The sequence below is a fragment of the Bufo gargarizans genome, chromosome 4 (assembly GCF_014858855.1).
Source record: "Bufo gargarizans isolate SCDJY-AF-19 chromosome 4, ASM1485885v1, whole genome shotgun sequence".
Lineage (NCBI taxonomy): Eukaryota > Metazoa > Chordata > Amphibia > Anura > Bufonidae > Bufo > Bufo gargarizans.
The window spans coordinates 108,984,415-108,997,917 of record NC_058083.1 but is presented as its reverse complement, the minus strand read 5'-3'; the positions used below and the strand labels follow the sequence as shown (position 1 = coordinate 108,997,917).

The 13,503-nt window shown below is 43.4% G+C and overlaps 1 protein-coding gene across 1 annotated transcript in view; it reads right to left on the bottom strand.

The window, feature by feature from the left end:
- The window catches only part of LOC122935258 (cadherin-9-like), a 115,179-nt gene extending 103,183 nt beyond the window's left edge, over positions 1–11,996 (bottom strand). The window contains exon 1 of the mRNA XM_044291019.1: positions 11,856–11,996. Coding sequence (XP_044146954.1) covers positions 11,856–11,996 — 141 coding nt within the window. The remainder of the gene's footprint in view (positions 1–11,855) is intronic.
- Positions 11,997–13,503: the final 1,507 nt, after the last annotated feature.

The window sequence follows — 13,503 nt, the reverse complement described above, 5'->3', positions numbered from 1 at the left end:
TGGCGTTCACCGTGCGGGGAATGTAACATACCCGTTTTATGGATCAGGTCGGTATGGATGCGGTGATATATAACATGTGTAGGGAATTATTATTATTTTTTTTATTTTTTTATCAAGGATAAATGTGTTTATTTCATTTAAACTTTTTTCACTTAAAAAAAAAAAAAGTTTTTATCCAGACCCACTTGGTTCTTGAAGATCCAGTGGGTTTGATGTCTGTATAATACAGTAAACTACACTATATAGTGTACTGTACTGTATTTTACTTACACATTGTTTGAACAGATCTCTGCCTTTAGCACAGATCTGTTCAGTACCATGGACAGCAGGATGCCTGAGAAGGCATCCTGTTGCCATGGGAACCTTCCCCGTCTGCCACAACTGAGCAGACGGGGAAGGGGAAGGAGGGGCGCTCCCTCCCTCTGTGACCCCATCCTGTCTGGGGACTGCAAAGGCACAGCAGCCCCCCGATGGGAGAGGGAAGGAGCTCCCCCCCTGTTAACCACTTTCATACAGTGGTCCCTATGGACTGCGGCATGGAAGGGGTTAAAACGGCTGTCATCCTGGAAATAAACAGTGACCCCAGACCCACCCAGGGGTGCTGCCACTTGCCCCCCCACCCCCTGCCCCCCCCCCACCTTTTTTGGGATGCATTTTTTATTTATTCTTTGGTGTACGCTGACTGTGGCCACTGTTAGCGCATCGCACACCCCACCGCTGATCAACTTCGGACGATTGATCAGCGGTTTTGAATTTTTTCCCCCACATTTTTTGCCCTTTTTTTAGTTAGTTTATTTATTTATTTTCTGTTCGTTTTAGGGTGAGTTCGTGAACACCCGTGCCCCAACACACACGCACACCAAATAAAGAGTTACACACACGCACATATACACACAGACACACACTCCCCTATGGCCCGCCGGACCTTCTCGGCCGAGGAGGCATACACCCAGCTTGCCTCCGACTCCGAGAGTCCCAGTGAGGATGAGGATGACCCCACATTCCTGTTGTCATCCGCGTCCTCCTCCTCATCTAGCGATGATGATGAGCCCCCAAGGCGGCGGAGACACCGCCAGGCGGAGCAAGGGGACCGCCATGTTAGGGACCCAGTGGCCCACACTAGTACGAGCAGCTCTGGGGCTCGTACTGGTTTCCCGGCCCACCAGTTAAATCCACCGGAGCACCCTGCCGGTGAACTAGTCTGGTGTAGCCCAGAGCGATATGAGCCTGTGATTCCTGTTTTTGTAGGCCAATCAGGAATCCAGATTTCCACAGTGGGCTACACTGAATATGACTTTTTTTGTCATTTTTTCAGTGACCCACTAGTAAATCTGTGTCACGGAAGGTGTACAGATAACAAGACCATGCAAAATGAATATATGACTCAGTGGATCCAAAACTAAGGAACAAAAGGGAGACCCCTGCATCAGACCTGGCTCTCTCCCTGTCTGCTCAGCCTATGCGAAAATCCCAATGGTGGATGATCGCATATCCACGTACCTCGACTATATACCACCTGAACACCCTACAATAGTGAGGGGACACGACCACCGGCTCCCTACATTAGACACGGAGGGAGTCAGGGTCACCTGGGATCCAGCAAACAGAAAATCACAAATAAATGTACAGCACTTATCTTGTAGAAGGCTGGAAGATAGGATCAGCATGCACACACACTCCAGGAAGTTGTATAAGCCGCACACTAATGCATTATGGGGAGGAATTTAAAGGGATGCAATCAGTCCAACTACATGACAGCTGAGAGAGGCTAACGAGATGAGGAACTGAAATTCAAAACAAAGAAAACTCAAGAGGAGGTTCTGAAAGGCTTCTGTCAGAGCTTCTCAGCTGTCTGGTTGTGACAATCTGATGGTGGAGCAGATAAATCTGTACGCCCAACAGTTCGTTGCTCAGCACCCAGGCTCCTTTATGGCCAGGCCCGGTGGCTGGACGCCGGTCAGTGCAGCCAAAATGAGGACATTTTGGGGCCTCGTGCTGCATATGGGCCTGGTCAAGAAACCCAGTGCCAGGCTGTACTGGAGTGGGGACGTCCTATACCAGGCCCCACTTTACAGTACGGCCATGACACGCTCCCGGTTTGAGGCCATCCGGAAATGTCTGCATTATTCCGATAATGCAGCATGTCCTCCCCGAGGTGATCCTGCCCATGACCGTCTGTATAAGATACGGCCGGTCATCGATCACTTTGGGGCCAAATTCATGGAGGCCTATGTACCTGGAAGGGAGGTCGTGGTTGATGAGTCTATCATTGCGTTCAAGGGGAGACTCATTTTCCACCAGTATGTGCCCTCCAAGCGGGCGAGGTATGGCGTGAAGCTATATAAAATTTGTGAGAGTACCTCAGGGTACACTTACAAATTGCGTGTATACGAGGGTCGAGATTCCCGGATTCAACCCCCAGAATGTCCCCCCACTCTGGGTATTACCGGGAAACTTGTGTGGAGCCTTATGCACCCACTGCTGGATAAGGGTTAACTTTTATACCAGTATCCCCTTGTTCCAGTCCCTTGCCGCCAGATCCACGTCCGCTTGTGGGAACGTGCGGAAAAATCAAAATGGCCTCCCTGCCCACCCCCTCCGGGTACCTATCCCCAGGGGTGAGACCCGTGCCCTTACCACTGGAAACCTGTTGCTGGTTAGGTATAAGGACAAGAGGGATGTCCTTATGCTGTCCACAATTCATGGTAACGGCATCACCCCTGTCCCTGTGCGAGGTACTGCGGCAACGGTCCTCAAGCCCGATTGTATCATCGACTGCGCAAAACCCAGGCATGGTACAAAAAAGTTGCGGTCTACTTGGTACAGGTTGCCATGTACAACTCTTTTGTACTATCCCGAAGCGCTGGCAGCACAGGGACATTCCTCCAGTTCTATGAGGCAGTCCTCAAGGCCCTGATCTTTTCGGACCGGGAAAGAGCAGGCCGGAGTACCTCGGGAACTGTAGGCGCCTGGATCGTCCCTGGCCAACACTTTCCAAGTGTGGTCCCCCATAGTGGAAAGAAGGGACGAACCCCAAAAAAGTGCAGAGTGTGTCGCAGGAGGGGGATACGGAAGGACACGACTACTCAGTGCGACACATGCCCCGATCATTCGGGCCTCTGCATTGACGGTTGCTTCAGGAAGTATTACACTTCCATGGAGTACTAAATTTATATCCCAGTTTAGCACTGACATCGGATTAAAAAAAATGGTTCTCAAACTTGAGACACCCAAAAAAACTAAAATTATTTATTAAAAGTAGACATATTAGGTATCGCCACGTCGGTAATAATCTCCTCTATAAAAATGCCCCATGACCTAACCCCCCAGATTAACACGGTCCAGAAAAAAAAAAAAAGTGCAAAAAAAGTTTTTGGTCACCTTACATAATAAAAAGTTTAATAGCAAGTGATCAAAAAGTCATATAGCCCCCAAAATAGTGTCAATAAAACCGTTGTCTCATCTCGCAAAAAATGAGCCCCCACATAAGATAATCGGATAAAATCAAAAAATAAAAATGACTCTTAGACTTTAGAGATACCAAAAAAAAATTGTGGTATCAAAAAGGATAATATAGTCTAAAACCTAAATAATTGTTAAAAAAGTAGACTTAGGTATTGCCGCGTCCTGTAAGAATATCCTCTATCAAAATACCCCATGACTCAACCCCCCAGATTAACACGGTCAAAAAAATAAAATAAAATAGGTGCAAAAAAAGATTATTTTTGTCACCTTACATAACAAAAAGTTTAATAGCAAGCGATCAAAAAGTCATATAGCCCCCCAAATAGTGCCAATAAAACCGTCCGCTCATCCTGCAAAACATGAGCCCCCACATAAGATAATTGGATAAAAAAAAATGACACTTAGACTTTAGAGATACCCCAAAAAAATGTTTGTATCAGAAAAGATAATATAGTCAAAAATCTAAATAATTAGGTATTAGGTATTGCCGCATCCATAAGAATCTCCTCTATAAAAATATCCCATGACCTAACCCCCCAGATTAACACAGTTAAAAAAATAAAAAAAGAAACGGTGCCAAAACCGCTATTTTTGGCACTTTTCCATTTCAATCAGTTTTTTTTCCGGTAACAAAACAAGAGTTAACAACCAAACAAAAGTTAAAATGTGGAAAATTCAGCCCGCACTACCCCTAGCAGGTGCAGATTGCTATGGCAAAATAGAGATATAAATGTAAAAACACAAAATGCAATCGCACACTGCAACCAGCACTCTGCCCTGCCTTTATGCTGGAAGTTGAATAAGGCATTGGTGTACATTTTGGCCAAAGCGTAATAAGCCACTCACCACGTCAAGGTCGCCTTCATGAGTGGTCCCTAACACTAGTTCCTACCTTTTATGGGCCATGACAGCTACATAAAGTCCAGGGAGCACAGGTACAGCATGCACGCCAAGCACAGCCAAGTGTGCTTGGCGTGCATGCTGTACCTGCGCTCCCTGGACTTTATGTGGCTGTCATGGCCCATAAAAGGTAGGAACTAGTGTTAGGGACCACTCATGAAGGCGACCTTGACGTGGTGAGTGGCTTATTACGCTTTGGCCAAAATGTACACCAATGCCTTATTCAACATCCAGCATAAAGGCAGGGCAGAGTGCTGGTTGCAGTGTGCGATTGCATTTTGTGTTTTTACAAAAGTTAAAATGTATTACCCTGATACTGCAGTTTACAGAAAAGCCACATTTGTGGTCGTAAACTGCTGTATCAGTAAAAGGGAGGCCGCAAAAGGAAAGGACCGACATGGTTTCTGGAAGGCCAATTTTGATGGCCTTTTTTATTGACACCATATCCCTTTTGAAGCCCCCCTGATGCCCCCTAGAGTAAAAACTCCCTAAAAGTGACCCCATCTAAGAAACTACACCCCTCAAGGTATTCAAAACTGATTATACAAACCTTATTAACCCTTTGGTTGTTCCTCAACAGTTAATGGCAAAAGGAGATGAAATATCAGAATTTCAATTTTTGGTAACCTTGCCTCACAAAAATGTAATATAGAGCAACCAAAAATCATATTTACCCAAAAAATAGTCCCAAAAAAAATGCCACCTTATCCCGTAGTTTCCAAAATGGGGTCACTTTTAGGGAGTTTCTACTCCAGGGGTGCATCAGGGGGGTTGAAGCAGGACACGGTATAAATAAACCGGTCCATAAAAATCACCCCTCCAAAAACCAAACGGCGCACCTTTCACTCTACGCCCCGCTGTGTGGCCGTACAGTAGTTTACTTGGGTGTTTCTGTAAACGGCAGAGTCAGGGCAATAAAGATACAGTCTTGTTTGGCTGTTAACCCTTGCTTTGTTAGTGGAAAAAATGGGTTTAAATGAAATATTATACCAAAAAATGAAATTCTCAAATTTCATCCCCATTTGCCAATAATTGTTGTGCAACACCTAAAGGGTAAACGACGTATGTAAAATCAGTTTTGAATACCTTGAGGGGTGTAGTTTCTTAGATGGAGTCAGTTTTAGGGAGTTTCTACTCTAGGGGTGCATCAGGGGGCTTCAAATGGGACATGGTGTAAATAAACCAGTCCATAAAAATCAGCCTTCCAAAAACCAAACGGCGCACCTTTCACTCTACGCCCCGCTGTGTGGCCGTACAGTAGTTTACCGCCACATATTGGGTGTTTCTGTAAACGGCAGAGTCAGGGCAATAAAGACACAGTCTTGTTTGGCTGTTAACCCTTGATTTGTTAGTGGAAAAAATGGGTTAAAATGAAATATTAGACAAAAAAATGAAATTCTCAAATTTCATCCCCATTTGCCAATAACTCTTGTGCAACACCTAAAGAGTTAACAACGTATGTAAAATCCGTTTTGAATACATTGAGGGGTGTAGTTTTTTAGATGGGGTCATTTTTGGGTGGTTTCTATTATGTAAGCCTTGCAAAGTGACTTCAGACCTGAACTGGTCCCTAAAAATTGAGTTTTTGTAAATTTCAGAAAAATTTCAAAATTTGCTTCTAAACTTCTAAGCCTTATAACATCCCCAAAAAATAAAATATCATTCCCAAAATAATTCAAAAATGAAGTAGACATATGGGGAATGTAAAGACAATTTTTCGGGGTATTACTATGTATTACAGAAGTAGAGAAACTGAAACTTAGAAATTTGTAAATTTTTCCAACTTTTTGTTAAATTAGGTATTCTTTGGTGCAAAAAAAATATTTATTTTTTACTTCATTTTACCAGTGTCATGAAGTACAATATGTGCCGAAAAAAAAATCTCAGAACGGCCTGGATAAGTTAAAGCGTTTTAAAGTTATCAGCACTTAAAGTGACACTGGTCAGATTTGCAAAAAATGGCCTGGTCCTAAGGTGTAATAAGGCTGTGTCCTTAAGGGGTTAAACCTACTGCTTCCATATAACGTTGCTAGAGGAATTACAGAGTAATAGACAGTCTGGTTAGACTAATAAGTTAGGCCTCTTTCACACGGGCGTCATGTTTTTTGCCCGGATAAGAGGCGGGTGCGTTGCGGGAAAATGCGCGATTTTTCCGCGCGAGTGCAAAACATTGTCATGCGTTTTGCACTTGCGTGAGAAAAATCGCGCATGTTTGGTACCCAGACCCGAACTTCTTCACAGAAGTTCGGGCTTGGGATTGATGTTCTGAAGATTGTATTATTTTCCCTTATAACATGGTTATAAGGGAAAATAATAGCATTCTGACTACAGAATGCTTTGTATAATAGTGCTGGAAGGGTTAAAAATAATAAAAAAGTTAACTCACCTTCTCCTCTTGTTCGCGCAGATGCCGGTCTGTTCTTTAGCTGTGGACTGAATGACCTGAGGTGACGTCAGATCACATGCTCCAATCACATGGTCCATCACCATGGTGATGGAGCATGTGATCTGACGTCATCAAAGGTCCTTTAGCCCACAGATAAAGAACAGACCGGCATCTGCGCTAACAAGAGGAGAAGGTGAGTTAACTTTTTTATTATTTTTAACCCCTCCAGCACTATTATACAAAGCATTCTGTATTCAGAATGCTATTATTTTCCCTTATAACCATGTTATAAGGGAAAATAATACAGTGAATAGACTGTCACCTAGAACCCATGCGTGAAAATCGCACCGCATCCGCACTTGCTTGCGGATGCATGCGATTTTCACGCAACCCCATTCATTTCTATAGGGCCTGCGTTACGTGAAAAACGCACAAAGAGGAGCATGCTGCGATTTTCACGCAACGCACAAGTGATGCGTGAAAATCACCGCTCGTGTGCACAGTCTCATAGAAATGAATGGGTCAGGATTCAGTGCGGGTGCAATGCGTTCACCGCACGCATCGCACCCGCACGGAAAACTCGCCCGTGTAAAAGGGGCCTTAGAGATATCAAAATTCTTCTAATGCCACAGCGCAAAAGGCACTTCATAGTGCTGCACCTGCCACAAAAGTAGAGCCCCCCGACAGAGTGGAGAGAGTGTCAGCAATAAGTATGCGTTGACGTCACTGATTATTTTGCCCTTCCTCTTATCCATCAGAACAATAACCCCCCAAAAACGGATCCTGTTTGTTGAGCATCTGCCTTCACTCGGTCAGCATTTGGTCAGTTATCCATCAGTATTGCTAATAGGTATATCAAAACCCTTAATCAGTATTTTGTGGAAGCAGGTATGTCGCAGGCCTTATTCAGTATTTTGTGGAAGCAGGTATATCAAACCCCATAATCAGTATTTTGTGGAATCTGGTATATCGCAGGCCTCAATCAATATTTAGTGGAAACAGGTATATCAAACACCTTAACCGCCTCCGGACCGCCTAACGCAGAAGTGAGGTCCGGAGGCGGCAGCGCTGCGCACAGTCACGCATATACGCGTCATCTCGCGAGACGCGAGATGACGCGAATATGCGCGCGCGCATGCGCAGTTCGCGCCGGCATTTCGTAGAGGGGGGTCGGGTTACCAGCCTGTCAGCCAATGATCGCGGCTGGCAGGCTGGCGATTTTTAAAAAAACCAATCAAAGGCCAGATATCAGATCATATTAGTAAATATGATCTGATATATGGCTGCCTGCTCCTCTGCTGGTTCTTTTCGTCGGTTGGATCCAGCAGAGGAGCAGGCTTCACAGTGAGTACACCAAACAGCACACTTTAGCCCCAGATCACCCCCCTGAACCCCAATTAACCCTTTGATCACCCCTTTGTCAATCACTAGTGAAAGGAAAAAAGTGATCAGTGTAAACTGTCACTTTTTTTTTTCACTGGTATTGACCGTTAGGTTTTAGGTATAGTTTAGGCCCCTTGGTTAGGTAGTTAGCGATCAGTTAGCGCCCAGCCCACCGCACCGCAGTCCGTTATTCGCTGATTAGCGTATCGCTAATCAGCATTTGTACTTTTATAGTATCTGGAAGTGATCAAAGCTGATCACGGTCAGATCTATAATAGTACTAGTGTCACTTTAGTTCGCCCTCCACCCAAAACGCAGTGTTTGCCCGATCAGGCCTGATCGGTCGCCCACACGTGCGTTCGCCCACACCCGCCCCACCGCAGTGACAAAAATTTTTTTTTTATTGCTTCACTGCACAATCACTTTACACGCACTGCGGCGATAAAAAAATCAGTTTTGATATTTTTTATCAACTGCAGCGGCCTCCGGTACTTCGCTAGCCTCCCCTTTGTAAGACAGGCTTGCTTTTTTTTTCTTGGGTAGTCTCAGGGAATACCCCTAAATTTAGTTGCCCACATGTCTAACAGGGGGTATTCTTCTGAAGAGGCCTACAGGCTTCTGACCCAGTCGGATGAGGAGTGGGAACCCTCATCTGATGAATCCAGCGGGTCAGAATACGAACCTGTAGTTTTATCCTAATGCATTCTGAATGGAGAGAAATCTGTTCAGGATGCATCAGGATGTCTTCAGTTCCGGAACGGAACATTTTTTGGCCGGAGAAAATACCGCAGCATGCTGCGCTTTTTGCTCCGGCCAAAAATCCTGAACACTTGCCGCAAGGCCGGATCCGGAATTAATGCCCATTGAAAGGCATTAATCCGGATCCGGCCTTAAGCTAAACGTCGTTTTGGCGCATTGCCGGATCCGACGTTTAGCTTTTTCTGAATGGTTACCATGGCTGCCGGGACGCTAAAGTCCTGGCAGCCATGGTAAAGTGTAGTGGGGAGCGGGGGAGCAGCATACTTCCGTGCGTTCGTGCGGCTCCCAGGGCGCTCCAGAGTGACGTCAGGGCGCCCCAAGCGCATGGATCACGTGATCACATGGCACGTCATCCATGCGCATGGGGCGCTCTGGGAGCCGCACGGACTGTAAGTATACCGCTCCCCCGCTCCCTGCTCCTACTATGGCAACCAGGACTTTAATAGCGTCCTGGCTGCCATAGTAACACTGAACGCATTTTGAAGACGGATCCGTCTTCAAATGCTTTCAGTACACTTGCGTTTTTCCGGATCCGGTGTGTAATTCCGGCAAGTGGAATACACGCCGGATCCGGACAACGCAAGTGTGAAAGAGGCCTTAGTTTAAAAATCAAATACCAAAGTTATTAACGGAGGTCTCGTAAAACTTTGGGAATCACTCACTTCCCCTTCCCTGCACTGCATGTACTCACTATATGGAGCACCTTTCAGATCTTTCCAGATGCCTGCATTACACTTGAAAGGTACCACCTTCTGGGACCATGGGAATGCAAACCTTTGTAATGCTACACCTTCTAGTTAAAGGGTTTCTACCACCAGAAATACTGTTATGTAGCTGACTGACATTAGCAATGCGCCCATGTCAGCACTACATAACAGTATGTTTCTAACGTTAGTCCCTGTAGCCGTTTTTGTTAAAAAAAAGCACTTTTATTATATGCTAATGAGCCTCTAGGTGCTATGTGGGCAAAAAATCAGCACCTAGAGGCTCCGTCCACTCACCCTGTATTCCGCCCAGGTCCAGTCTTGTGCCTGCCCCGCTCCTCTTGATTGATGCCACTGTTCCCGGCATCGTTGGCGAAATCCCGCGCCTCCGCAGTTCACTTCTGTCTTCAGCGCAGGCGCAGTGAGTGAAGGCCGCTCTCCTGATGCCGGCTTCCTCACTGTGACGTAGTCAGCGCAGGCGCAGTGAGGAAGCCGGCACCAGGATTGCATCATTCACTCACTGCGCCTGCGCCGAAGACCGAAGTTAACGGCGCAGGCAAGGGATTTCACCAACGATGCAGGGAACAGTGGCATCAATCAAGAGGAGCTGGGTGGGCACAACACTGGACCTGGGCTGAATACAGGGTGAGTAGACGGAGCCTCTAGGTGCTGATTTTACGCCCACATAGCACCTAGAGGCTCATTAGCATATAATAAAAGTGCTTTTTGTAACAAAAACGGCTGCAGGGACTAACGTTAGAAACATACTGTTATGTAGTGCTGACATGGGCACATCACTAATGTCAGTCAGCTACATAACAGTATTTCTGGTGGTAAAAAAACCTTTAAAATCTATTTGCTTGAATATTCATATACTCAGTGTCAATAGTACTGAGAAATAAACTTAGGGGGAGATTTATCAAAATGGTGTAAAGTAGAACTGGCTTAGATACCCATAGCAACCAATCAGATTCCACCTTTCATTTTTCAAAGCTCCATTGGGAAATAAAATGTGGAATCTGATTGGTTGCTATGGGCAACTAAGCCAGCTCTAATGTACACCAGTTTGATAAATCTCAGCATTTTTGTTTAAATGCTTTACCTACTGATCAGCAAGAATCTCTTATTGCTCATGAGCAAGAGATACTAGTTATTTAGTAGCTCTATGCTTTAGTACTTTATCAGATAGCTGATTAGACGCTATATTGAAGTATAATGCACCAGAAGGTTAAAAGTGAAAACATGTTGCTAGATATGAGCTATGGTATATTACTGCTTACTAACTAAAGGGTTGCATAGCCACAGATGCCACGGTAGCACAGGGCTGTCAAGACTGATCTAGCACAAACTGGTCTTGATAAATCAGGGCATTAGGGCTCATGCACAAGACCGTTGTTGTCTTACGGTCTGTTTTTCACGGATCCGTTGTTCCGTATCTGAGTTTTTTTTCTCTGATTCAAGTCCTCTTCCGTTCCATTATACCACAAAATATATTCGTATGGTTTCCATATGCGATCCGTTTTATGTGGATCGGAAACAGAAACAGTAACTTATTAATCACCAAACACATGAGCAATATGGGCTGGGCATAGCATTTCTACAATATGGATCCGCAAAATAAGGATGGAATACTGATGACATACGGATGTGTTCTGTGTGCGTTCTGTATATTTTGCAGACCCATTGACTTGAATAAGGCCTCGGACCGTGATTTGCAGACAATAATAGGACATGCACTACTTTTTTGCGGAAAGTAAATATGGAAATACGGAAACGGAATGCACACAGACTACCTTCATTTGTTTTTGCGGACCCATAGAAGTGAATGCTTCCGCAAAATGTTTGTGTGCATGAGCCCTTAGGGTCCTGCGTTTAATTTTTACCATAGACCTTAAACTAACATCTGGAGCTGGTGTTTTAGTGCAAAAATCTGCAAAAGGTGCAAAAATGCCCCAAAAAACTAGAGAAGTGCAGAGAAATGCCAGTAAATACCTATGTGTGAAAACAGCCTCAGTAATTGTACCAGGTGACAATTTTCACTATAGGCATTTTCAGACCTCCACCAGGTGAGCACAACCACAATCTTCTTATATTGTTGTCCAAATTCTATATTGTATAGCAAATGAAAATAATTCTCCTCTCCATTTTCCCTTATTATATATCGGAGAGTTTTCCCCAATAATCTTCAGAAGTAATAGTAATAATAATAATAATAATATGAAGATTTATCACTATATGCATTTTCGTGGAAAACTTACCTTACCAACATACTGGGTATCTGAACCCGTGTACTCTTCAAGTAAAAAAAATTGATTCCACAGCCATCCTCGCTTTCTACGTTGCAATACTTTTATGCCATCTTGAGATGAACTGAGTCTGTTTCGGTGAGTATATTCCATAGTTGTTTTATCCACAGGTGTTGTATGTGCCATAAATATCAAATTTGTACACATTATCAAAAACAAATTGCAACAGGCCTTCATGATTTGCCAGCAAACACTTTAAAATCCTTTCTTAAAATTATTCTTCAAGAATTGGCTTGGGCTTCTGTAAAAATAAAAAAAAATAAAAAGCAAAATTAAGTAAATTTGTGCATGAATTAGAAACAAAAAAAAACTTTAAAGGGAACCTGTCATGTTGAATATGGTGTATGAGCTGGAGGCAACGTGCTATAGAGCAGGAGAAGCTGAGCAGATTGATATATAGTTTTATCGGAAAATATCCTGTATAACTTGTATTATATTTGTTTAAAGTCCTGCTTATTCTAGGCTTTGAAGTCAAGGAGGTGGTCCTATCAGTGACAGCTATCTCTGTATACACAGTCATAGAGAGAAGCCTGTCAGGAACTGATTGGACAGCTTCCTTCACTTCGAAGCCCTCAATAAACAGGACTTTAAATGAATATAATATAAGTTACTCTGAATCTTTTCCCATTAAACTACATATTAGTCTGGTCAGCTCCTCCTGCTCTATAACATACTGCCTGAAGCTTGCATTGCATTTTTATAGTGAGAGGTTCCCTTTAAATATTTTTTTTTAGATTATGGTATAGAGTTTTAAAATTTATAATTGTAATATGCTACAATGTGTAGATATTAAAATTAATTTGGAAATGTTCATTAATCCTGAACATAAAACATATTGTTTTATCCAAACAAAATTATTTTTATTATTACTTTTTTCTTTGTTTATATTAGGGTAAGCAAATTGCCAATTCATTTAACTAGTCATATCATTTGTGCATTTGCCAATAATTGCTATAGCAGCACATGCGCACGATTATCATGCCACGCAAGGTGTGCAGCCATGTTAATCTGTAGGCACATTAGTTAATTGTTTCTAGAGGGATGCACCTTCACAAACTTAAAACAACTTAAGAGAACAGTTACACTTAAAGTAATAGACAGTAAAATATGGAAAATGTCTCAGAAATAAGGTTGCAATATATATATAAATCATTGTAGCTACAAAGAATACATAACATATTGTTGAGAATAAAATAGATCTAAGTTCCTTCAAGGCTATGATCATAAACTACACGACACATTAAAAACACAACGTAGGAACACTGAGTGCCCCGAGAAACATGATTCCTATTTGTGGGGAACATGTACCACAGGCTATCTCATTTATTTCATTTGTTCCTTGAACCCTGTATAACATGTCAGCACACAATGGGCCAGCGATGATATGTTGCTAAATACAATGAACAAAAATATAAACGTAACACTTTTTGCATGAGCTGAACTCAAAGATCTGAAACATTTTCTATATACACAAAAGACCCGTTACTCTCAAATATTGTTCACAAATCTGTCTAAATCTGTGTTAGTGAGCACTTCTCCTTTGCCGAGATAATCCATCCCACCTCACAGGTGTGGCATATCAAGATGCTGATTAGACAGC